Genomic DNA, 27007 nt, shown 5'->3' on the forward strand with positions numbered 1-27007 from the left:
TTGGTGAGGCCATCTAATTTGTATCAAATAAATTATTATGAAAGAGAACCATAAAAAGTGACCTATAATCCACGCCACACAGTACAACTCACGATGGCAGTATGTGGACTTGTGAGCCATCCCGACCATCCCACAATAGTAAAGTTCCATGCACACTCAAGTTTTGTTCTTGTACGTCCCTTTCGATCTTGCGATTCTTTTTCCATTACTCGGACCTTTATATAGAAAATTATTACAACAATTACATCTCATAACCAGCCTTTTCTAAATTTCAGGTTTAATCATCTTAAAAGTTCAAACATGTTTTGTAAAAAAGAGAAAAATAATATCTTTTTTATTACACGCAAATTAAAATGTGATGTATATAAATTATATTTTATTGTATTTATAGTTATTAGTAACTATTTTTTATTTAAAAAATTGATAAAGGATATTTAATATTTATTTAGATTAAAAGGTTAAAGAATTTGGGTCGTTAGATGTAATTATTCCTGGAATATATGCTTCTAAAAAAATTCCACTTTATACCTTTTTATTTGGAATCATGGATCACCTCTTTCTCTATTTCTTAAAAGAACCAAAACCAAATGTTAGCCTCTCCACTCTGCAACCTTCCTAATTAATCCATCCATATGAAAACCATGAAACCACCCTCTTCACTTTCTTCTTCCTCTTCCTCTCATCTTCTCTATCTCCTCCTCCTCTACCATTAAACCTATCACAGCAGATTTCTGATCTCTGCTTCCTTTTTAACACTATATATATAGCCTTGTTCATGGGGGCTGGTATTTCTTCTGGAAGTTCTGATCTTGATGATGGAGGCTCTTCTTATTCATCATCATCAAGTCCCGGTCTTGGTGATATTCCAGAAAGCTGTATTTCGTCTTTGCTGATGAATCTTGACCCGCCGGCTATTTGCAAACTGGCGAGAGTGAATCGAACTTTTCATCGAGCATCTTCTGCTGATTTTATCTGGGAATCAAAGTTGCCATCAACCTATAAGTTTCTTGCCCAGAAAGTTCTTGCTGATCGTCACAACGTCGAAGCCATGACTAAGAAAGATATTTATGCCAAACTGTGTCGTCCCAATCTCATCGATGGCGGCACCAAAGTAAGTTATTCCTTCCTATCTCAGATTCCTTTTCTTTTTTTAAATAAAAAATTGGATATATATATATATATATAGGGATTTTATAAGTTCCGTGCAATCTTCTTTTTCCATGACTGTAGATAAAGTTTCATTAATTTTTGACGTTGCTTTTTAAATTACCAGCTTCAACAAAAACCTGGGGATCGATGAGTTAATTAGATTGATTTTCTGACCCTGAGTTGAAGATGATACAGATTTGGATTAATGAGTTGATTGTTGGATGATGATTATATATGTGTAGGAAGTTTGGTTGGATAAATGTAGTGGACAAGTGTGTTTGCTCATATCATCAAAGTCTTTGAAGATAACAGGAATAGATGACAGAAGATACTGGAATTACTTAACAACTGATGAATCCAGGTGAGAGACCACATCCTTGTACCTGTTTTAATGTTGATCATTTCTTCCGTTTGAATTTACCTCTCTGTGTGTTTTTTTAATTAAAATATTAAGTTGTATTAATATCTGTTGCAAATAGCCCTATTATAATTGCTCGTCGAAAGATATAGTTCTAAAAAATAATGTTTCTGGTCCAGTAAGGCAATAACCACGTGAATACTATTGATTAGAACTCATTTCTATTATATTATGCCTGCAAGCCTAGATTTGAGGTACCAGATTTCTGAAATTATATATATATATATATATATAATATAATACTTTTTAAAAATGTTATTTCTTTGTGGGCAGCAGGAGAGAAGTTGTTTAAATCTGAACGAATCAAATATAAAATTATAATTTTCCAAAAAAAAAAAATCTCCTTTGTGAAAAATCTTACAAGATATTTGTAAAAACCTTTTAGTATAATCTTGTGTTGCTTTTGTATGGATGGACAAGTTCTGAATATTGACCGAGAAGTAAGATGCTGGGAAACCATGTATAAATTAAGATAATGTCATTTTCAGTATCAGAAATTTACCAGTAGTTTATATCTTCAAGTTAAAGGAACTGATAAAATATGTTTATATTTCAATTTTTTAATTTAAATTATTATTTTTATAAGTTGACAGTTGAAAAATTCAGTATAAAGTGGTTACATGTATATACGGAATAACTGAGCAAGAAGGAAGACTAGAAGAGTTATCCTCATAACGTGACCGACTTAATATACAACATCATCATTATTTTGTTGATTCATGGAAGCAAGCAATCGATGTTTGATTAGTATTAAATCTAGCTATATCCAAAACTTCCATTGACTGTCACAAAGATTAATATATATATATATATATATATTTTAACATAATTGTTCCCTGAGACTAAGGCGGAAGCTTGGAATAATAACGTTTGCTGTTGCCTGATGTTTAAGCCATCGAAGTTGTCATCACCCAAAGTAGATATTTAATTGTTTTACCACACAATACCCAATTGGCAAATTCATTTGCTATTTAAATTAATATAATATATAAAATCTCCACAGGCATCTATTCTTAGCTACTAATTAAAACGATCATAAAGGAGAAGAGTACAAGCAATTTGGTCATAGAATATAATATTTACTAATATCCAAAAAGGAGCTTCATTTTTTTTAAAAAAAATCATCTCAATAATTATATAAAAGATTAAGATTTTATTAAATGTTCTAATTTCAACATTACATTTTTTCTCTTTTTATAATTAATTTTTGTTCTTTTTTTTTAATATATTAAAAGATGAATATTTTTAAAAGTTTATATTTTTATTTTAAAAAAATAAAATTATTAAATATATTTAATTAAGTTTATTAATTTATAAAATTTTATTTAAAAGTGTTTTATAATTTAAAATAGAGGGTATATATTCTGCTTCATTAGATATTACTGTGAGTTAAAAAAGTGCTGAATAATTTGCAGTTGTCAGTTGTCTTCCTTACAACAGAAGCATCCATCTTTGTTCGTATTGGAATTTGAAAAGTAAAGTAATTAGATTGTACAAATTAATTAGGACAGAGCATGCATGTGGCTTCATCATTATAGGCATTTTAATTACTTGGTTTAAGAACCTAATGAAGGATTGAATGGGGTAAGCCCTAAGCTCGAAGAATAAGATATAATTCTATTGTTACTTTTTTTATTGGAATCTAAGCAACTTGCTTCTAAAAACTTGATCTTTCCGTATGAAAAAGTCAAAAGGCATTGTCTTTTAATGTGCTTAGCTTGTTGTTACCAACATGACAAAGGAGCAAAACGTATATTTCTTCAAATCCCTCGTAATGATTCGTTGTTGCAATTATTCTTTTTCTGGTCAGAAAATGCAAAGATTAATCTTTATATGTTTAAAATCATATATGTTTTTTAATATATGTTTAAAATTTTTCAAACTGCAGGTTCGGGAGTATTGCATATCTGCGGCAAATGTGGTGGGTAGAAGTGGTGGGAGAAGTAGAATTGGAATTCCCAATTGGAACGTACAGTCTATTTTTCAGACTCCAATTGGGTAAGGCCTCAAAGAAATTGGGCAGACGAGAATGTAACCTGGCCCAAGTTCACGGGTGGGACATCAAGCCCGTCCGTTTTCAGCTATCCACATCTGACGGCCAGGAATCCGTCACCGAGTCGATGTTGAATAACCCTGGAGAATGGGCCCACTATCATGTTGGAGACTTCGAAGTGGAGAGCTCAAATAAGCCCATTAAGATAAAGTTCTCTTTGGCCCAAATCGATTGCACCCACACCAAAGGTGGTCTCTGCGTTGATTGTGCCTTCATATGCCCTAAGTGAGCTTAAGGACCAATTCATGTTTAATTAAGCATCTTTACAAGAAAAAATAGGCCTTTTCATTAAGTTATTTCTGTAAATAACTTTCAGTTTGCTTGAATATTTATGCATGCAGATCATGTGAATACATAATAATCTTTAGTTTAATTAGTGCGATTGCAAGTTGCACAAATTATGAAAAATGAGTTGCATTGTCTATATCTCATGAATAGTATGATTTATTAGAGATTTTATATCATGTATATATTATTAGTCTGCTCAAATATTTACGCACACAGATAATGTAAATAAATAGTATTGTTCTAATGTGAATTTCATGTATCATATGGATTTTGGAAAATAAATTGCATTGATTGATTTATAAAAAGTGTTAACTGTTTAGTTTCTTTTTTTTTTACATAACATACATATAATTTTACACTTAAATATCCCTGAGAATTCCTCTATTTAATGAATTATGAATGAGAATTGAATTAGAAATAATGCATGCTAATGTTTACGATAACAATATGCATATTATGTAACACTCTTCTTGTCACTCTTGGTTTTTTTTTGTGAGAAAAGTGGTCGCATATAAATTATATAAAATTATGAAATTATGCTGGGGACTAATTAGCAGAATTGATAGCTTTTAGGTTCAATGCCTTAGAACTAAATACAAATGTGGGGATGGAGATGTTCCCGTTGTGACTAGGAAAAAAACTGCATCACATATCTAGCATAGCATAACCAAAATTTGGGAAGAGTTTTATCAGGGTGTGAGTAAAAGAATTAATAATGGCACGTCAATTAGTTTTTTGTGGGATAGATGGGCACCTTTAGAACAACCTTTGATTAAGTATAGGACCAATTCCAACTTCCAGAGTGAACTTCAAGCTAAGATTAGTGATTTTCTTCTACCTTTTAGTTCTTGGAATAGGGATCTTTTACACTGCTTCCTTCCTCCAAATGTTGTCAATAGAATCCTTCACGTTCAACCCTCCTTCAGTCATCAAAGGGATTCATTTTGGTGGATAGTGAGTAGTAATGGTAGGTTCTCGATTAATTCTGCTTAAAAGTTTCTTGCTCACAATGAATCTGTTGATAGGATCTTGGTGTGGAAAAGCTTATGGAAATGGCCTATCTTGGAGAAAATTCAATTTTTCTTTTGGCAAGTCTTACATGAGACAATACCTAGTAATCAATTAAGAGTGAGGAGGGCTTTTGCAACTAATGTCCGTTTGAGTGTGGCTGTAAGAAAACTATAATCCATGTTATGAGAGATTGCACGAGAGCAAAAATATATGGAAGGAAATTATTAAACTTGTTTTTCATAACTATTTTTTTCTCTTGTAACTTGTAGGAATGGATCAACTAGAGTACCACCCATCATCTTAGTAGGGGCTCAGTCCAAAATTGGTTATGGATCATAGTTTTTGGAAACATATGCTTGTTGCTATGGGTGCATAGATGCCAAGATATATTTGAAGGAACCAATCACACTCTATGGGACAACATCAATGTGTGTAAAAGGAAACTTGTAGAGGAAAGAGACTTGGGTTATCTTACACTAAAGTGCAACAAGGATATAAATTTGGATCATAAATGGATTGCTCTAGTGTATAGTACAGTTCAAGTGGATGCAGATGCATCCAGTATTCATTTCAACGGTGCAGCATATGGGAGATTAGGATGAAACTACAGAGACGAATGGCTTGGTGGCTTTTCTTGTAGATTAAAACCATTAATTATGGCATGAAACTTTGTGCAGAACTTCACTTGGAAAAGGTTGGCATATTCTTTGACTTAATGGAGGCTATTAATTATATATATAGAGGAGTTAACAGTGCTTATCTTTTCCTTAAGGTGCAAGAGATTCTTTTTGCTCACAAGGGATATAAACTTTTGTACGCTCCTCGAGAGTAAATAACATGCACAGATTATTTTGCAAAAATAGCCCCAAAGCTCCTCTAATGAACTAGTTTTTCTTAAGGATATGCCTAGGAATTATGCACCATTGCTTTTAACAGACTATAGTGGGGGTTTGTCTTAATGATTGCTAACTTACTAGCACTAGGTAACTTTTCTTCTAGTTTTAACTAGCCTAGTTGATGAGGGGGGAAAAAAAGGTAAGTACATAAACCCATCACACTTTTTTTGTCATGAATATTTCAATTCTCATTAAACAAAAGCCAAAAATACCATCCAAGAACAAATCTAGAAGCAACGAAAAATAACAAACTAAAAAACCAATAAAATACTAAAGAAAATAGCAAAGGAAATTAACTAATGCTTAGATTAACTCTAGAGTAAGAAGTATCAACATATGATTTTGAAATTTCAAGTGCATTAGAGGTTAGAACAAAGGATAAATTAAAGAAAGTGATGGCATAAATACCCACCTTAAAGGACTCACTTTCTTAAAAGGTTCAATTGCAAAATTACCCTTACACTGAGTAAAAATAAGAGAAACCCAACTTTAGATGCCAAAGCTATGATATAATTATGAATCATACTTCTACATTTCTAATCGTATAGATCAAGATGATTAAAAATGACACTATCCACCAAGAGTGTATAATTAGTCACAAAAAAATGTTATCATGACCAATATCAATGGCCAACATGAAAGCACATTTTGTAACATCGTAAATTTTAACTATCAGATTAAGTTAATTGACCAAGGGTATTTAGATAAAATTGAGTATTTAATTGGTTTAATAATGATAATTAGTGATGGCTGATGAGCCTATTTGTAATAAGTATAGCCTTTGGATTAGGTTTGAAGGTGGCTTGGGCCACTTGGACCCAAATGGGAGAGAAAGCATTGAAGTGGGCCTCCTTGTGCCATCCACTATGATAGAGGCACCTTGTGTTGTAGCATGATAGATGGTTGGAAATTTTTAAATATTAGTTCACATTCATGAATTGCAGAAAGAAAATGAAGAAAGAAGGAGACAGAGAAAGAGTGACGAGAGAGACATTTATGGTCCGTTAAAGCAAGCTTTTAAGGTCATTTTGGAAGGATTTAAGCTTCAAGACTCAAAGGTATCCACTTCCCTCTCTCTGTTTCTACATTTTCAACTTGAAGTTGTTAATTGGGATGTTGATTTTGGACCTTATAGCTATAGGTCTAAACCATTAGTTTTACTAGGATCAATAGGAGTCATTTAACACTTCTAAATCTAGTTTTGAGAATTTTTCAAGGTTATGAGTTTGGTTATAGGGTTTTGGATGAATCTTAACCATTTTAAGTGAGATTTTGAGTTGTTTAATGGTATATTAATTGTTATTTAAACTAATAGGAGCTATGGGAGTTAATAAACTCATTGGTTGTGAAGTTAAGTTGTTAAAATGTGAATTTAAGTGAATTAGAGTCTAGATAGATTCTTAGTAATGTTGGTTACTATCATTTTAAATTGATGTTGCCACATAGTTGTTGGGCTCAAGTCTAGCTTTGGAAGCAAGTTATGTTAGGGGTAATTTTTGAGTTCTTAAAAGTTTGAGATAATCAGGAAAACTCTATTTTATTTTTATGCTTGTTAAATTAGTTATGGTTGATTTTGAACTTAATAGTTATGCTTTTCAAACTTAATTTGATATTTCTATATTAGAAAATAATATGTAAGTATGATCTTTCTAAGGATAAGGAATGAATTCTGGAAGGAACCAAAGATGGCTCAATTTAAGGATGAATTCTTAATTGGTAAGAGAAAAGATATTGAATAAGGATTTTATGGTGACAGATGATAGATATCTAGAGTACTGGGGTAGAATGTGTGTTCCTGATGACAGTGGCATGAAAGACCTTTTTCTAAATGAGATGTATAGGAGAGGTATATTATATACCTTTGTGCCACTAAATTATATCAAGATTTAAAGCATTAATGGTGGTGGCTAGGAATGAAGGAAGGAGTAATAGAATATGTAACTCAATGCCTTATGTGCTCAAAGTTGAAAATTGAGAATCAGAGGCCACTTGGGTTATTACAAGCATTAAAGATCCCGAAGTAAAAATGTGACAGTGTATCAATGGATTTCATTATGGGTTTTCCTCAAACTTCATCGAGGTCATGATGTAATCTGGGTATTAGTCAATCGATTGACTAAGTCAGCATGCATTTTTCTAATATGAACCAACTACTCACTAGAGAAATTTTCTTAGATTTACATTAGGAAGATAGTGAGATTGCATGGTATGTTGAAAAATATTGTGTCTGATCGCAATTTGAGGTTTATATCAAACTTCTAAGGAGTGTTATAAAGGATTATAGGTACAAAGTTGAAGTTTAATACGACATATCACTCACAAATAGATGGGCAGACTGAGAGGACCATCCAAACTCTAAAAGATATATGAAGTGCACCAGTATCATATACACTAAATTAAACTAAGTAGATACCCTAATGTGTATAGGGAGTAATCTAGGTCGAATTTCCTAGTGACTTGGATTTTAAATTGACTAAGAATGACAATTAAATGTAATATAGACAACAAGAGAAATTTTTTTAATTAATTATCTAAAAAATGCAATTAAAATACTAACTAATGTTTATGCAATTTTGGTTTTAAGAGAAAATAAGTGAACAAATGTTTGCAAAAATAGATGCAAGTGTGATCCCTAAGAGTACGATAGTGAAGAAATCCTCATTTGACAATTAAATTGCCAAGGAAATATTTTTACTGGCAAAATGTAGTTCAAGACTATCCTAAATAGCTAACGAAGCCACACATACAAGCCGAAGCATTAGTACTCATGTAGTAAACTAAATTAGCATCATTAAACTCTCAATGTGTTATTGGTTGATTAATTGGTTTAGAAGAGTACCTAAAACAATGATTAACTAAGAATTAATTACAAATTAACCTCAATTAGAACTTGTCAAGGCCTCACAATGTTACTATACAATTATTAATGCTAAGAAATTCATCACAACTATGCATTAAACCATTGAATTCAAAAATTAAGCAAAATTTTAGCAACCAATCAACTTAATAACAAGTATCCTCAATCAAAATAACAAAGGCATTTAATCAAATATCTTGAATGTAACATTACAACTTCACTAATTCAACTATAAAAGAAAAAATTGCAAGTAGAAAAAAATTAAGAGAAACTAGAGTCTAGCAATCCTTAACCATTGAAATCTATGAACTCAATCTTCAATCCACCGATAGGAATCTTGAGCCTTTAGCCATGTCTCATCACAGCCTCAAATCTAGCTTTAAATGTGCAAAAAAATTCAGCCATTGGTGGAAGAAAATGAAGAATTTGGTTGAAGAAAATGAAGGAAAATGATTGAACAGAGATGGAGGCTTTTGTGCATAAAGAATAAGAAAGGGTTTGCACAGTTTGGGATCTAGAATTGAGAGAGAAATTTGGCAAAATATGGAGAAAAGAAAATAAGAGGCGAGAGAGATAGAGAAAATAAAGGTGATGAAGAAGGTGAGAGAGAGTGAGATCATAAGATCAAGGAGATGAGTAAGATGCCGAGAAAAATTAATAGTAGATGAAGAGAGGGTGATTGTTTTCTAAAATGAATGAGAAGGCCAAATGATCCTCAACTCCATGAAGAGCACATGATTCTTCTAAGGAGAAAGAGAAGAGGCGGTAGAGAATGTGAAAAAAAAAATATTAGTGGAAGAAGAGAAGTGAAGTCCAAATACCCAAATCTGATTGTATATATAGAAAGAATGAGATAGAAATTGAACAGAGTAGTGGAGATCACGTGCTTACATATTTTAGGTGGAAAAATATTTATTTTCAAATCTGAATATTAATAAAATGATGATAACTCTAAAGACTAAAGCTAATGGAATGGTAAATGAAATTCTAAGTGAAAAATTAAAAGCGTAGAACATGTGAAAGTGAAATTGGGTGAAAATTGGACTAGAATTATGAGATGATGAGATGGAAGTTCAATGGAATCAATAATAGCTAAGGAAACTATTAAAAATAAATGGAGAAGAAAATAAAATAAAAGAAGGGAAATGAATTCTCTCACTTTATCCTCTTGCTTCTTGTCTCTGCCATGTAGCCACCTATAACAAAATAATAAAATTAATAGAAAATATAGTTTAGAGAATTAAAAATAATATTCAATACAATCTGAAAAAATATGTAATAAATCTCAAAAATTTCTTAAAAATATTTTTTTCCCTTTAACTAGAATATTACTCATTCAAACCAAAATATTTCAAGACAAGTGGTAAAAAGCTAAGAAAAGTGAGATAAAAATATGTAAAATATATGAACTATCGATATGTTATTGGCTTGCACCATAAAGTTGAGAGGTAGTTAGGATGATCACTTGCCTCTTGTGGAATTTGTGCATAACAATAGTTACCACGCCAATATGTAAATGACCCTGTATAAAATACTGTATGGCAAGAAGTGCCAATTGTAACATCTTAAGTTTTCAACTTAAAATTTTAAGTGTTTAAGAAGGGTAAAATTATCAAAATATATGACTTATAAATTAATGGTGTTTTTGAATACTAATGAAGTTTTTAAACCTTTAGATAGCCTTGCAAATGAGCTAAGATGATGTACAGATCAACTAAGCTCAAGTGGAAGGTCAAAACAGCATATGGCACTTATTGTGCTATGTGCCACGACACATGCAACTTGCGATGCGGTGTAAGACCAAATTTTAGCTTAAACTAGATGCAAACATGTCTGATTTCAGAGACAAAAAAGAGAGAAACCAAAAGGAGCGAAGGAGGAAGAATTTGGGGTTGCTAGAGCTTGATTTTAGGAGCTATTTGAAAGTATTTGGAGCAAAATTTATACTTAAGTAAGTTTTCTATATATCTCCCTCTTCTTTTATGCAAATTTTAAAATGTTTGGGGTAATGTGGGGCTTGATTTTGTCTCTTCTTGGGTTGTAACCAAACCCGTCACCTTAGTTAAAATCTTGAACTGTTAAATCAAGCTTTTAGATCTAAGTTTATGAATTGTGTAGTGACTTAAAGTTTATGTTTAGGGTTTGGATGAAACCTAAGTGGAATTTAGGTGTTTAGAAGTAATGTGGGTAAAGGAATGGTTTAATTTGAGTGTTTGGATGCTAAATAGGATTAATGGAGTATGTTGAAAGAGTTGATGTTAATGAAATGAGATCTTTAAGTATAACGGGTACCTAAAATTTAGTGATTTTAGGGTTTAATTAGAGTGATAATTGATAATTATTGTTAAATCATGTAAATTATATATTGCTTGAGTATTGTTATGTGTGTGGACCTTGTGAAGCACATATTTAGAATAAGATAACCCTTTTTATGACAAAAGGGTTTGAGGTAACGAAATAACTTACTTTATTTGATTAAGTGCTTAATTGTTTGTGAGTAAATGTGTAATTTTGCATACCTGTGTTTGAAAATGTTGCATATTGTGAAATGATGATATCATAAATAAACTTTGACAATACATATATCAGAAATATTAAGAAAATTAAACTAGGAACATTAACAAATTGAGGTTTACTTGAGTAAATATATTATGTTTAAGGATAATTGAGGTTTATTGATAGTTTAAGCACTTGATCATGGACTAAAAAGAGCCTAGAGACATTTATAAGCTCAAATAGGGTTAAAATATAGGTTTTAGGTAGGACTAGGCTCAAATTTAAGGCTTTAATGAGGTGCCTTAGTTTTGTGTCATCACAGCGTACAACGCTGAAATTTGAATATCAGGTCTATCCTCACGATTGACTTGATAGAGAGGGTTGTTGGTTTTCATTAAGGCAATTTTTTAGAGGCTATGTTAGGATTTGAGATTCCTAACCCAAAGGCATGAATTTAGAGCTCTAAATCACTACGGTAAGCTTGTTTAATCTTTCCTCTACCCTTTAATCTCCTCTTTTTGACAATTTGTTTAGGGTTTTGTTTTTAGAGGTACCCAACCCTTAAATCCAACTTTAAGATGTTGTGTGAGGATAAATAAAGGTTGTTTATGTAGTTTTGGTGTTGTTTATGGTTATAAAATGATTAAATATGAAACCCTAAGGTTGAAGATGACACTTTGATGGTGATTTCAAATTCTAAGGTTTAAATTGTTATTTGTCAAAATTCTTACAAGAGAGATTTGTGGAAGTGGGCTAAGAAATAATTCTCTAATAACCGGAAGCTGATTGATGAATTATTAGAGCAATTACAATGTTGTAATCAAAGGTTGAGATGAAAATTTAAAGGCTGATGTTGATTATATTATTTGACAGATTGAAGAAGCATGGAAAAGGAAGAAGATTTTTTTTGTGGCAAAAGGCAAAGTTCAATTGGATTAATTTTAGGGATAAGTGATGCACACAAATTATTTCACTACAAGTGTGGAGTCAATATGCAATATAGTAACGTGCTAAGGTCGATCCCGCAGAGAATTAAGCATAATGGTAAATAGGCATCAAATTTCTAATTTTATTCAAGTTACACAAATCACGCATGAAAGTGTATAAACTGGAAAAAATTAATAGTTAAGATTCAAAAGCAAATAATTCTATCAAACAACAAATGCATAAAAGAGATGACCTAAGCTCCTACTCCCTTATTTATTTCTTAGAATCTATTTCCTCTGAATTACCTAAGATTAGTTTTGTTTAGTTAATCTAGAGTCTAATTAGTTAAAATTGTCTTTTAAGTCAATCACAACCCTCTCTTAAATAAGAATGTAAATGTTAACACAATTATCTAAGAGGCATTTAAAATTTAATAACACTCTAATATGATTATATGGGTCCAAGAGGTATATTTTTATCCTAATAGCAAATTAGAATAAATTCTAATCCCATATTACCTAATCTTAAGGTCCATTTAAGATTTTCTTTTTCAAGATAAACCTTAAACCCCTAAATCTCAACTCAATGGTGGCCAATCATCAAGAAAATCACAATAAATGAGATTAAATAACTCAAAACTAACATTAATCATAAAATAATTAGAGAAAATAGTATCTAATATATATACAAGTTCATAATTGCTAAGCTTAGGAAGAAAATCTAGCTATGCATCAATAAACTCAGTCTCATAGCAATGCAAAATGAAAGAGCAAAACTAAAAACATTGGAGAAAAAGGAGAAAAACAAGATTAAACTAGAAGAAATCACAAAATATGGATGAATTCTCTTCCTCCAAGCTCCTAGGTTAGTGCTAAGCCTTTAAATTTTCATCCTCTACTCTAGAGAACTTCTTAAAAGTCAAACTCCTCCCAAACCCTTGTGCTTTCTTGTTTTTTATCTGAAAAGCTGATACTATGCATTTTTAGGGTGAAATCTACTACAGTGCTCTTTGTAGCAAGCTCTAATTCTGATTTAAAATTTACCTTATAATACTAATTTGCTGTAGTGACTACTATATCAGGTAATCATTAAAATTTAATTTCTTTATTAAAATTATTATATTTTCCTTCCTCCACATCTTTCAAGCTTTTATAAGGGTTCTTAAAATTAAAATGATTTAAATTAACAAAAGAAATTACAAAATAAAATCAAATACAATATTTTTAAGACAAGCTAACACTAAAATGAACACTAAACACAAGACAATGTTAACCTCTAGAATTTCATGTCATTTCATCATATTTTTTTAGATGTTAATCCATTTTACCTCATTTTTATATATTTTTATTGTCAAGTTAGGAAAATGTGCATTTTACTTTAAGTTTGCATTCTTAGCTTTAATTTAATATTTTTAACCTAATTTCATATTATTTTAGTTTAAGATTTAATTAGATGCATTTTTGGAGCTTTGTTGATATTTTTGGAAGGCTTTTGAATGAAGAAATCAAGTGCAAAAAGGATAAATTTTGTTAATTGCAAAAACAGTTTAAAAATGTCAAAGCCATCAAAAAGTCATGACTTTTGTTCGCAATTTTCATTGATGTTAGAAAAATATTGCATCTTATTTATTAGAAATTAGTTGGTTAGGACATATATATATTAAGAGCTTGACCCAAAATGCATTCTTCAGACTCTGAACAATCATTTGGACCTTTGTGTGCTAGGGTTTGGGCATTGAAAGAGTTGGGTCTAAAAGTATAGAGTTTTGAAGACATTTAATGCTCGTTTTCTTTAGTTTTTTTTTATTCCTCTTCTCTTTCCTCTCTTATATTCTAATATAGGTCTAAATATTTTATGTATTTATATCTTTTAAATAATTATGGGTAGCTAAATACTTTGTTCTAAGGTTATTTAGAACCCTTGTATAGATTAACACTATGTTTCTTTTCTCTTTTTGTAATTAATAATATATATATATATATATATATTTTACTCTTTTCTTAATGCTTCTAAGTGATTGGCCACTATTCAGATATTGAATTTACTTAACTGATGCTTGAGAAGGTTAGGTTGAGTGTAGAACTTAGGTAAAATAGTACAAGAATTTGATATTTGCATGTTGAATGGATGGTTTTGCTAGTAAGATAGAGATATACTTATTAGCCTTGTATAGCCACATTAGGGTTAGACCTAAAATTTGAGTTTTATTAATGGAACAAAAGATTGGGTAATTAATTTAGCTAAACACTGATTTATGACTTGAGAGAGCTTGTCCAAGTATTTTTATAACCTTAAGTTAGCACTTATTTTTATTAAAAGCATTTAGGAAAGGAGGTGATTTTGGTGTTACGAGATACAAGGAGGATAAATAATCTTAGGTCTAAATTTATGTTTGAAGTCTTTGAATCAATTTGTTTTCTTTATTTTCTAGTGTTAATTTAGTTTCAAAATTATTTTTATCTAATTATGTTTGGCTCAATTTAATTGAATTTACTTAGTCTATTGCTTGATCATTATTTTTAAATAAATTCTCGAGGGAATGATACTTTACTCATCTTATATTACTTATTATGACCTGTGCACTTGCGTGAGCAACAATAATTAACCAAAAATAACTAGATGACTCTCCACTTAACTAATAAAACTCTTCAAAATATATGAAAATATAGAGAGTTATCAATAAGAATTTTAAATTTTCTTCATAACACTATTTCAACGTCGAGCCAAAAATAAAGTTATAAGGCTAAAAGATGATAGGACTTGGCTGGAGAATTTTGATGAGATTAATAATGTTTTTTCTGCTTTTTATAGAAGATTGTTTTCTACTATAGGTGCAATACCCATAGAGGAAGCATTGCAAACTATTTGTAGGGTCATTTTTGTTGATGATAATGTTATGCTGTTGGCTCCTATTTTTGTTAAAGAAGTTAAAATGGCAATATGTCAATTAAACCTAATGAAAGCTCTTGGGTCTGATGGTTTAACAAGTTTATTTTCTTGGTCTGTGGTGAAGTATGAAGTTTGTAGGCTGGTTTTTCAATTTTTTTCATGATGATACTAGTTTAAGTGAGGTTAATATGAATAGTATTTGTCTTTACACTGAAAGTTGGCAAACATAAGTTTGTGTCTCAAACCCATTGGTCTTTATAATGTCATTTATAAAGTCATAGCAAAAACTATTGCTAGTAGAACATATAGGTTGATGAATAAATGTATTTCACAACAACAAAGAGGTTTTGTAGTTGGTTGCATGATTCATGACAACATTATTGTTGACTCATGAAGCTTTTCATTGTTTGAAAGGAAGAAAAGAATATAAAAAGGTTGAGTTAGCATTGAAAGTTGATATGAGTAAAGCTTATGATTGTGTTGAGTAGGATTTTTTTAAGGCTGTCTTATTGAGAATGGGTTTTACTAAAGTATGGGTAAGGAAGATCATGAAATGTGTGTCTTTTAATGAATTTGAATTGTTGATTGTTGATAAAAGAGTTGATAAGTTTTCTCTTCAAAGAGGGGTGAGATAGGGGAATCCTCTCTTCCCCCTTTTATTTGTTATTATGGCCAATGTTTTATCTCAAATGATATCGTTTCATGTAGAAAATGGAGATTTGAAGAGCATAAGGTTGGCAAAAGGGTGTCTTATGCTGTTGCATTTATTTTTTGTTAACAATTCACTATTTTTTTTATTAAGGTTGAGAAAGCTAATTGTTTCACGTTGTAGAATATTCTTGATGTGTGCTATGCAGGTTTAGGGCAAGAGGTTAATTTAGAGAAATCTTGTCTCTATTTTTTTTTGCTACTAATGTTGAAGCTAATTTGAGGAGTGAAATTTATGATGTTATGCATATTTTTAATGTTGATTAGCCAAGTAAATATTTGGGTCTTCCTATTATTTAGGGTAGATCTAAAGATGCTTCTCTTACTTTTATTAGAAATAAGGTGGGTTTAAAAATATAGGGACGAAAACAAAAGTTATTAACTTTTTTAGGCAGAGAAGTGTTGATTAAGGCTATAACTGATGCTGTCCCCATTTATCTAATGGCTTGTTTTTCTTTTCTAATTAAAACTTATAAAGAGTTAGACAGTCTAATTTCTAATTTTTAGTAAGGACATAGGGATGATGGTGGTAGGAAGATTTATTGGAGAAAATTGAGTTTAATGACAGCAACAGGTATAGGTTTTATGAATTTTCTTATTGCAAAGGCTCTTCTTGCAAAGACAACATGGAGATTAATCTAAAATCTTAATGATTTTTTGTTTCAAATTTTAAAGGGTCTTTATTTTTCGAATTGCAATTTGTCTGAAGCCAAGAGAGGGAGAAGAACTTCTTGAGGGTGGAGTAGTATTCTTGAAGGGTGTGAATTGCTAAAAAGTAATTTTGTTCAAAAAATTTAAGATGGTGATTCAATATATATATTTAGAAAGATACTTGAATTCTGGGATTAAAAAGTATGCATTTGAAGGGTGAAGATGTTTTTGAGGAGATGAAGAAAGCTCAGGTCTCTTCTTTAATTGTTAATGGTTGTTGGGATCTAAGTTTAAATATTAATTTGATTTCTATAAGGGAAAAAGAGGAGATCCTCAAAATCATATTACTTGTTGTGGTGGGGAGGGATAATTGTTAATAGTTGTAGGGATGATTCATATTCTATTAAATATGGTTATTTTATGACTAAAAATGCTGATATGGTTCAAGTAAAGCATCAAGAGAATTGTTTTTATCTTCTTTCTAATCTCTAGAATGGTGTTTGGAAGCTAGAGGTTTCTTATAAAATTAAACATTTTATTTGGAAGGTCCTTAATAGAGCAATAGCTATGAATGAAGCTTTGATGAAAAAGAAGTGTTCTAATTCAACATTTTGCCTTATCTACTTTGTCAATATTGAATCAAATGAACATCTTTTGTGTACTTGTCCTTGGGTTAGAGCTTGGTAGTTTGGGTGTACTTTAGGATTTATGATGCCTAATTTTAATATTTCAAATGTTGTTAAGTGGTTTGTTGATGTGTTTTATGACAACCAATAGATTGATTCTACAAGTAAGGCATTAATAGCTGTTGTTTGTTGGAAAATATGGAAGAGTAGATGTAGATGGGTGTTTAATAGTGATATAGTGGATGTTATGAAGGTTATTGTGAATGCTAGAAGGATTGTAGTTGAATATGGGAGTTTGAAGAAGATTTCAAAATCAATATGGTTGTCTTGTAATCAGAATATGTTACCCAAAAATATTATTTGGAGATTTCCTGCTGAAAATGAAATTAAAATTAATGTTGATGGGTCTTTTACTGATTCTGGTAAAAGAGTTGGTATTGGTTTGGTTTGCAAAGATTCATGTAATGCATTTTTAGGTAGATGTGGGAAGAATGTGATTGCTTCTTCATCTTTTATGGCAAAATGTTTGGCAATATTGGCAAGTTTGAAAATTATTGACTCTTTTACAGATAAGAGAGTGGTTATTAAGATGGATTGTGAGATACTTTTTTGTATTTTTATGGGTAAGCTTTTAGGTGATTATAATTAGCATTGTATTGCCTTATTGCAACAAGGGCAAACTCACATGCAAGTTGAGGGGGGCTATGCCCCGCTCCGCCAACCCCACACCAACTTGATGTATATATCGTATGTGTGGGTTGAGCAATCCTCTCCTTTTATTTAAAAAGCAAAATTCTCCTTTCTATCTCCACATCTTACAAATGAACTATACATATGTATCTAATTATAATTTACACTTTTATATTAAATAGATATAAATTATAATACTATATATGTTGACTCATAAAAATATTTTTTTATTGATGAATGATGAATATTACCTTCTTATCAACAAAAATAGTAGAACTTAATATTTACTCCCTTGTTAAAACATATAAAGTATTTTATTTAAGAAGAGATGCTGAAAAAATATAAGGCATTTTGAGTTTTTTCAAGTAGTGAGGTTTTTCTAAAAATATTCTTAATTAAAGGTGTAATTAATAAAGTTTTTCTATTAAATAAGGGTAAATAAGGAAAGAGTGTATAATTTTAAAGACAAATAACTAACTTATTCAAAATGTCATATAATATTAAATGGAAGGAGCATTATGAGCTAGATAAACTAATATCTCCTCTATTTTATTTTAATTATATATACATTTCTTTTATTTTAAAAATTTATATGAACTTCCCATAAAATTAATAGTTAGAAAACACAAAATTTTCACCTACTTCTCTTTGAATATAGATGTTTTCTAAAAATCATTCAATTTACCTAAAGGAACTTTCAATACATGTACTTTTTACTTATTCTTATCTTATGATTTTTTTCATATTATAAAAGTATTTTAATACAAATTTTATTCTAAATTTTAAAAAATTTAAAACTAAATTATCAATTTATATAATAACTTTAATTTAAATTTTGGCCCCTCCAAACTTCCTATCCTAGTTTTGCCATTGTATTGCCCGATATTCAAGTTGCTCGAAAATCATATAAGGGTGTTTCTTTATCTTTGGTGGCTTGCCAATGTAATGAAACTGTTAATTTGTTGATAATTATAAGTTGTGGAAGGATGTGTTCTATTTTATTGCTTTCAAAAGCTATATCTTCTTTACTGAATCTTTTGCTTTTTGATTTAAGGCTGTCAAAATTTTTATTTTTTATTATTTTTGTGATGATCAAAATAAAGTTGGTGTCAGTTAACTGTTTTTGATTTTTTTTGTTTTTCTATTTTGGTTTTTTTGATGAGTTTTGTGCAGTAGGTTGTATGTAATTTCAAAGTTTTTTTTTTTAATTTCAGCTATTAGTGTGTATAATATTTTTTTGATAATTAATAAAATTGGCTCTTTTTCAAAAGGAAAGTATTTAATTAATATTTATTGAATAATTATTGTCAGTGCCACCATGTTAGAAAAAGAAGTATTTTCTCTATTAAAAAATATTTTTTCTATCTCAAATTATAAGACACTTTTAAATAAAATTTTATATACTAATAAATTTCATTAAATATGCTTTACAACCTTATCTTTCCAAAACAAAAAATATAAAATTTTAAAAATTCCCATCATGTAATATATGGAAAAGAAAAAAGATAAAAATTAATTATAGAGAGAGGAAGGATAATATTAGAATTAGTGCATTTAATGAAACATTAATCTACTCAAACTGTCTTATATTTTGAAATGAAAAAACTCTTTTAAAAATATCCTATAATTTGAGACGGAAGTAGTATAAAATATTTCTAATCAAATTTTATTTCTTAATAAAATAGTTATTTATTCTTAAATTAATCATATCTTTTCATATTTAATAAGTTATTTTATTTTAAAAAAATATAAAATAATTTATTCAATAGGAACACTTTAAAAAATAATAATAATTAAATCTTAAAAAATATAAATTTTTTTATATTTTTTTAACGAGTGAAATATTTATTTTAAAAGCTATAAATAAATAAAGACGCTGGAAAAAACTTCACCCTGGAGTCTCAACTTCCAAGAGCGCCAGAACCACAATCCTTACCTATTCAAATCCCCCGTTTCCTTATACTTCCACTTCTCGTTCTCTCCTTCCAATCTCACTGCCTTCCTTTACTTCATCCCTTTTCGCTTTGCTTCAAGTATCTTCTTCCTCTCTGCTTTTCATTTTCAACTTTCTTGTGCATTTTCTCTTCCCCTGTGCCCTGTTTACGTTCTCTCTGCTTCAAGTTTGTGATTTTCAGCGCAATTCGCTTTTTTCCGATGCCTTCCTTCCTGTATTTTTATCGTCTCCTGTAAAGCCTAAATCATCATCTTGTGATGATTTTTCTTCTCCAAACGAAGCCTACCGTGGGAAAGGCTTGACGATAATACGTACTGTGAGGTATATCAAAGAGGGGTGATTATTGTCATTTAGCTTTCATGCCCAAATTTTAATTGTCTCAATTTGTTAATTTCGAAATTTTTTTTATCTGTTATCATGTTTTTGGCTGCCAAACTTATTCTGTCAACTTTTGATTGATGTGTTGGGTCTTGCGTTGTAAGATGGTCTACCTCTTATTAATATTAAAATCACATCTCTTTAGTGTTCTATTTCCCGATGCAAGCTACATTACTTGCAATTTTTTTAGATGAATCATGGTAATCACCGTAGTTAAGAGGACCTGGATTTTTTACTTTGATATTTACTCTTATTACTCTGACATTTAGTTCTTCACTTCATGGTAGACTTTGATAATCGGGAGTATGTCTGAAGTGGAAAACAATGGGGATTTTATCCGTTGGCTGGGACCTGACCTTTCAATAAAGATTCTCGCCCATTTGGACGACCCTTGTGACATTGCTCGTGTTGCTGCTGTTTCCAGTGCCTGGCACCGATTTGGTAAGCCCTTGAAGTTGAATAAATTCCCTCTGTCTGATGCTTTGGTCTAAACTAGAGATATTTGTATATACTTGCATGCTCATTTTACTTGGAAAACTTTCTATGCTTGTGAACTTTTGGTTCTATTTAGACCTGATTTAGACTCAAACTCCAGAGACTTTTTTTAGTTCAGTTGCTATTCATTAGTGATAGGTATTATTTTATTAACATATACCCTGTTTGGCCAAAAAATTAACATTTACGCTGGATATTCTGCAGTTGTTGAAAATGGCCTTGGCAAGCAACTTTGCTTGAAAATGTTTCCTGAATTATCTGTTGCTGCTCATGTTATTGAGGTAGACAACACGATTGAACCAATAGGATATGTTCCTGGGAACCCTATGACTGAGGATTACCTCAAGAGAAATCATAAAGTCTATGCATTCTTGGCATGTGGTCTTGCACCATATATGAGGAAAAATTGCATTGCAGAAGCTATTGTTGCATCCAGCACTGACAATTATCCTGAAGAAAGTATCGAGAATACAATGGAGCCAAGGGATAGAACTGAAATCAGGGCATCATATTGGTCAAGCAAAGGGGAAAGTGATCCTTCTGTTCCCGAAACATTAGTTTACAAGCTGATTTCCAAAATATGTGTTGTTACAGAGATTCATGTCCAACCATTCCAAGGTTAGCCTACAGGATTGATGAAATTCATATTATTAATTTATGCAGGAAATATATTTGGTCAGCTGACTTGGAATTCATGTTCACATGTCAGCATATTTCCAGAACGGCCACCCTATATATTCAGCTAAATCTGTTCGATTTAGAATGGGCTATCTAAGGCAACCAAAGGAACTAGAGAGTAATCGGGATGCTAAACGAATTTTTAGGGGCAAAGACTTTGTATGGACATACACTTCACCTGAATTTCCAATGGCTCAGGTTTGTTACACTGTGCAAGTGTGGTATCTACGTTATTCTGAAGTTCCCATGAGTTTTTGCTCTTATGCAATGAAGTTTCAGATTTTCATACAAAACTCCCTAATAAGTATCATCCACATTATTCTGCGTTACTCCTCAAGGTTTGATTTTAATCATCTCATTTTATTTGCTCGTTTAAATGAATGCAATTTTGCAAGATACTTGATAAGTGGCTTTTCTGAATGCTTGACTATCACTCATTGGAATATCTGTTTTTTCATAGAGTAGTAACTTCATGGTATCTGAATATTAAGCACGGATTGTGGCTTGAAATACTTTAATCACTTAGTGAATGGTACAGGAAAACCGGTTGCAAAAATTCAAGCTACCTGAACCTGTTTTCTGCGTTGGAGGTATGCTGCTAGTTGAGCTGTTGGGTAGGGCTCAAAAACAACGGCTGGATGAACTATATTACATATGGTATGTTTCTCATATGCTTTCTCTTTCTATTATCTACTCACATGGTAAATTGATGTCATTTATCTCAAACATACATTGGTGGCTCTGGATTGTGGTTGTCACCCATATCAGGAGGTGAACTATATTACATATGGCTTTTTGAGAAATATTCTTGAACTTCGTAGAAATTATACAAATGTCTCCCGTATTTTCAAGAGCAATATAATGTTTCTCCCAAGTTCTGTTAAAATTGCATGTACCTACTCTCTCTCTCCCCCCTTTGGAACAAAGAATAAACTAGTCAGACTTCTGCTGATAGCTGTGTTTAAATTACAAAGAAGTCTCCCCTAATGACCGCCAAGTGTGTGTTCCAGATATTAGTTGAGGTGCTTGAATTTTTAATTTTTCTGAGTGGAAGGCGTCATTTGATCTGTGTGGTGCAGCATTTCTCATGTTAAAGTTCTGGGAAGACCACTTTCATCAGGATTTAGTGCTAAAATACATCACTCAGGCAGGTGCTTCTTGAAGTACAGTCCTCAAGCAGACTCTTATTTCATCTCTCCACCACCAGATTCATCTCAAGTACCATTTTCGTTGCCATCAAGTGGACTCTCAAACTCGCCTTCTCGTCTCCGAGCTTTGACTTACAACATAATGCAGAGGGCCGGGAGACGATTCTGGGGCGGTTTGTGATGATGATTCTTCGTAGTGTCAGTGTGCACATTACTTTGAGACTTGTGTTTTATAAGTTCACAATATCAGAACTTGGACTCTCACCAGCTGCGGATATTGACCTACGACGTTTTACCAACTTTATTTATATATATTTTTTAGTTTTTAGATTTCTTAAAAGGGCATGTAAATAAAAGAGCAATCAATAAAAGTGTGAAAATTTTAGTAATTAATGATTTTGTCTGGTTCAATTTTTGGCTTAAATGTCAAATAATTGCTTGCGTTTTTATTTTGAAGGTGAAGTTCTAATTTTATTTGATTGACATATAAACTGCTTCCGCAGCTATTAAAAATAGTAAGGAAAATCAGTGAAAAGGATCTAGTTAAAAAATAAATTGTACTCAAGGATTAAGTTAAATTCAAGGATCAAATTAAATATTTTATTTATTAAATAATATAAACAAATGACCAAAATATTAATTTGTTTAAACGAACGAAATTAACCAAAAAAAAAAAAGAAGATTGTCTATTCAATACATGCATTTCAGGTTAGGAGACTTACACCTAAGTTTGAAGTTGTGCAACACAAGCAGCTAGAAAATTAAGTTGTAATTTTTATTATCATGGATGCAAGGCTTTTGACTTGGGGTGCACATGTTGAACATGCAGCTGTTTTTTGTTCAATTTCATTTGTAAATAAAGGGGCATTTTGATCATTTGTTCATATTGTTTAATGAATAAAATATTAAAAAATTGGTGAAAATGACCCTGTTATAAAGGAATTTAGTCTCAAGGACTAAATGCAATTGAAGAACCAATGCTAATGTTTTATTCATTAAACAATTTGAACAAATAATCAAAATATTGCTCTCTTCAAACCAATGAAATTGAAAAAAAAAAAAAAAACAAAGGTTGCTTGTTCAACACATGCACCCTAAATCAGAAACCTTACACCCAAGCTAGAACTCTTACACCTCAAATCAAAAGCCTTGCACCCTGAGCCAGCCTTGGACCCAAGCTACACACTAGAGGTCTAAAAGTTAAATAAGTCCCAATAAACTTGATAAAAATTAACAAATTTTATAATGTAATAAAATTTTGAAAGTGTATTTATTATATTTTTTTAGTTGCATATAAAAAAAATACTCTCTCAACTAAAAAATGTAAGATATTTTTGAGGAGTTGGATGTTTAAAAATATAAGATATTTTTAATCTTTCAAGGTGTAATCATTGTCTTTTTTTAAAGTGCCCCTATTGATAGTGATTTTATATTTATTATAGGATATTTAATAGGGATAAATATGAAAAGATAGGGTTAGTTTAAAAGTAGATAACTACTTTATTGGTGGTAAAATTTGATTAAAAATGCTTTATATTTTTTAATGAAAGGAGTATTTTTTTGGCAAATATAGATTTTTAAATAATTCTTACATTAAAGAGGGACATTTTGGTCAAATTAAAAATTTAAGAATTGAATTTAATGATCAACTAACAATTAGATGGATGAAAATGAAATCTCAAATATACAATGGAGGTTTACGTATCATATATTTTAATTTTAAAAGATTTTATATGAGTTTTTAAAATAAAAAAGATGTTTGTATAATTAAGATATAATAAATGGATGATCGGCATATTTTACTTTATGATTTCTTTTCCTTTCGCTAATTGGAAGTGTATACATGATTATTGTCCTAAGAGGTTGTGGTGCGGGAAGAGAGAGAGAGAGAGATTCTCCATCATTCTTATTAACTCATTTATTTTCTTGTTCCCCCTAAATTGATCGAAGTTAATGAAAATAAAAATAAGAAGAATATTCATATTCTAAATAAAAATAAATAAAATGATCAAAGCCTTGCACCCCTAAATTGCTTGGGTGCAAGGCCTTTAACTTAGGATATTTCAATCATTTATTTAAATTGTTTGATAAATAAAATATTAATTTTGGTTCGTCAATTGTTTGGTCTTTGAAATTAATTTTTCTTTTAACAAAGTCTTTTTCATCAATTTTTTTTAAAAATATTTAGTTTGGTCCTTGAATTAAACTTGGACTTTAAGTACAATTTTTCTTTTAACTAAATCCTTTTCACCAATTCTCCCATAGGGGTATGCTAACTCAGCTTTGATATAATCTGGAACAAACCAGTTAAAAAACCTTTGCTTCGGCGTCAAGCACATGATAAAATAGAGTATAAGGAAATAAGAAATGGATTCAGAATTGGTATAAAGTAATTGGGTGCCCATTCCCTCACACCTCCTATCTTTCTCAGGTATCAAACGCAGCCTTAGAGCATGTTTGGATTCCATTGTAACCTCAGTTAAAGTAGGGGAAACTGAAGTTAGAAGGTAAAATGATAAAATTATCTTGTTTGGATTAATAAGATCTTTCAACCTCAGTTGGCATGAAAACGTGCGTTGAGTTTAAAGCTGATTGCCCTGGCTTTTTCTTCTGCGCGTTCACGTTAGTGCCTCTTAAAATACATTTTCTGATGTGTTCTCTCTCTTATCTCCTGTAGCTGTGCTTAGCTTCCTGTGCGTGTGTTGCTTTTATTCCCTTGACCTTCCCATCTGCTCCAAAACACACACAGATCTTGCATAAAGCTCTACACACCAGATCTGCCTCCTTCCGTTAGTCATTTACTCCCTCCGGCCGATCTCCAGCTCCAGTCATCTGCATCCAACCGATCTCCAGCTCATTGCCGTCCTTTCTAGCGTCCACCGTGTCCTTGCTTCGGAGTGCTTCTTCTTCCCGTCGCCTCTCGATCCTACTGTGTCCATCGGATCTACACTTCCCATCGCTGGATCTGCTCTCCATCGCTTGTCTTTGTTAAGTAATGTCATTATTTTTTCATCTCCTTCTTTGCTTCCTTCCTTTCGTGCCTTGCTCCTCGTTTTTTGAAGACTATTTTTACTAAGACTATTTTTGAAGACTATCTTTACGTTCCATCCCCTGTTTTGTTTACGTTAGAGCAGAGGAAGACCTGGCTTTCTTTTCTTCTAGAACTCAAGTTGTTGGTCTTTATTTTCGTGGCTTATCGTCCTTTGCTATTCCAGAACTTATCTGTACTTGGTCTCCTCTTTATTTTCCATCCCCTGTTTCGTTTATCTTAGAGCAGAGGAAGAGCTGTTGTTATTTTTTTACTGGAACTCAGTTGCTGTTTTCTATTTTCTTGATCTGTCGTGCTCTACATCTATGGATAGGAATATTTTTATGTTCATGACTTTGCTTCCTCGCTTTGTCTTCCTTTCACGTAGTAATATACTGAACATACATGAACAAGAATATGATTGTGTGACGATATATATTTGGCACGGGCATTCGCATTCCTATCTTTTAAGGCCATGTTAGGATCAGCGGTCCAAAATAATTTCTTTCTTCCAGGCATTCTCTTCCCGAATGTCGCGTTTTGATTACTTATATTTTATATACCTCTCGACTCAAGACTGCTCGTGCTTGTCCTCGTGTGGCGTACCAATCGGAGATACATGGAAAGGGAGATGCCAGCCTACAGTAGGGACCGGGAGTGGGTCTTAGTTGTCTTCACCTTTAATTATTAAATAACAATATTAAATGTTAGTGATTGTTAATTATTAGTTGATCAATTGAACTGAAGAGAGTTGGGAGGGGCATTCTGGCAAGTCTTGAACCGTACTATATCCAAATCATCAACATATTTATCTTATGTTTGGATTATGTTTTCAAGATTATATGTTTAGATTGTCAATTTTTGAGTAAAAAATAAATATAATTAGAAGGAATATATTCTCTTGTCTTCATTATTCCTTGAGAAAAATTAGTCAAGAATATTTATAATGTATGTATATATATGCCAGTGCATAATATTTGTCGTAACACCCTTGAAAAGGAATCTCAGACATTAGTTTTATTCTTTTATTGGTTAATATACAATCAAATTTCGTGGGGTTGAGTCCAGAATCTGTTTTCTTGATATTCTTTTATCGATTAATATTTTCACCCAGTGCATAATATTTGTTTTCTTAATTTATTCTTTTAAAGTTTAAAGATTCCAAAAAATACAAACATGCTTATTTAAGATTTAATATTTAAGATAAAAAATTCATGCTTATTTTTACTATTAAATATCTCAACTGGCTTTTGAATTAAACCATCCAAACGAATTTCAGTTTATCTGACTGACTTTTAAAAAAAATGGTATCCAAACATAAATCACATTACATCAACTGACTTTTCTTTTAACTTCAGTTTGCTAACCTCAGTTGAATTCTAACCTTAGTTATAAATTTTTTAATCCAAACACACACTTAGTTCAGTGGAAGTGAAAGAATGCAATAGTTAGAACTACAGTGAGTAGCTTCCAATGCAACATCATTTTTTAGGGAGATAATGAATTTTTGGGGAGGATAAATATTTATTATTAGAATTATTTGAAAAACACGTATGATTTCGCAACTCAATCTCTCCTTTTCGCCTTAGAATCTGTTAGATTAAATCGTTTTGTTTAATTTTCTTTCCTTTTCTACTATATTCTACGCACTGAACAGTCACTGCACG

General features: G+C 31.2%; 2 protein-coding genes and 1 long non-coding RNA gene across 6 annotated transcripts; all 3 read left to right on the top strand.

Moving 5' to 3' along the window:
* The first annotated feature begins 556 nt into the window (after positions 1–556).
* Positions 557–4044, top strand: LOC129293398 (F-box protein PP2-A13-like). The gene is made up of 3 exons (XM_054931333.1): positions 557–1111; positions 1392–1510; positions 3456–4044. Exons 1-3 carry the CDS (start codon positions 776–778, stop codon positions 3847–3849), a joined length of 849 nt encoding a protein of 282 aa, XP_054787308.1. The 5' UTR covers positions 557–775; the 3' UTR covers positions 3850–4044.
* Positions 4045–4415: 371 nt separating this feature from the next.
* Positions 4416–22705, top strand: LOC129292720 (F-box protein At4g00755-like). 4 transcript variants are annotated; one of them, XM_054930332.1, is made up of 7 exons: positions 4416–5613; positions 6760–6873; positions 20279–20432; positions 20691–21104; positions 21196–21362; positions 21703–21821; positions 22244–22705. In XM_054930332.1, the coding sequence occupies exons 1-7, from the start codon at positions 5581–5583 to the stop codon at positions 22491–22493; spliced, it is 1251 nt and encodes a 416-aa protein (XP_054786307.1). In that variant the 5' UTR covers positions 4416–5580; the 3' UTR covers positions 22494–22705. The 4 variants fall into 4 exon arrangements, with proteins under 4 accessions (XP_054786307.1, XP_054786308.1, XP_054786310.1 ...); XM_054930333.1 differs by lacking the exon at positions 4416–5613 and adding an exon at positions 12042–12212 and having other exon boundaries at positions 6787–6873; XM_054930335.1 differs by lacking the exons at positions 4416–5613; positions 6760–6873 and adding an exon at positions 19548–19934.
* A 2154-nt stretch (positions 22706–24859) lies between these two features.
* LOC129292290 (uncharacterized) lies at positions 24860–26161 on the top strand. The gene is made up of 2 exons (XR_008588893.1): positions 24860–25304; positions 25856–26161. It is a non-coding gene; the product is annotated as an uncharacterized LOC129292290 (long non-coding RNA).
* Positions 26162–27007: the final 846 nt, after the last annotated feature.

This window comes from Prosopis cineraria, unplaced genomic scaffold, assembly GCF_029017545.1.
Source record: "Prosopis cineraria cultivar Desert tree isolate PC_DT_omini unplaced genomic scaffold, ASM2901754v1 PC14, whole genome shotgun sequence".
Taxonomy (NCBI): domain Eukaryota; kingdom Viridiplantae; phylum Streptophyta; class Magnoliopsida; order Fabales; family Fabaceae; genus Prosopis; species Prosopis cineraria.

Bases quoted from the DNA above. Each gene is read 5' to 3' on its own strand.
- LOC129292720 (XM_054930332.1), top strand. From the start codon at position 5,581: ATGAAACTTTGTGCAGAACTTCACTTGGAAAAG. The intron at 20,433-20,690 runs GTAAGCCCTTGA...GATATTCTGCAG, and splicing joins CAGTGCCTGGCACCGATTTG to TTGTTGAAAATGGCCTTGGC. The intron at 21,105-21,195 runs GTTAGCCTACAG...TTCACATGTCAG, and splicing joins TCATGTCCAACCATTCCAAG to CATATTTCCAGAACGGCCAC.
- LOC129293398 (XM_054931333.1), top strand. From the start codon at position 776: ATGGGGGCTGGTATTTCTTCTGGAAGTTCTGATCTTGATGATGGAGGC. The intron at 1,112-1,391 runs GTAAGTTATTCC...ATATATGTGTAG, and splicing joins TCATCGATGGCGGCACCAAA to GAAGTTTGGTTGGATAAATG. The intron at 1,511-3,455 runs GTGAGAGACCAC...TTCAAACTGCAG, and splicing joins TTAACAACTGATGAATCCAG to GTTCGGGAGTATTGCATATC.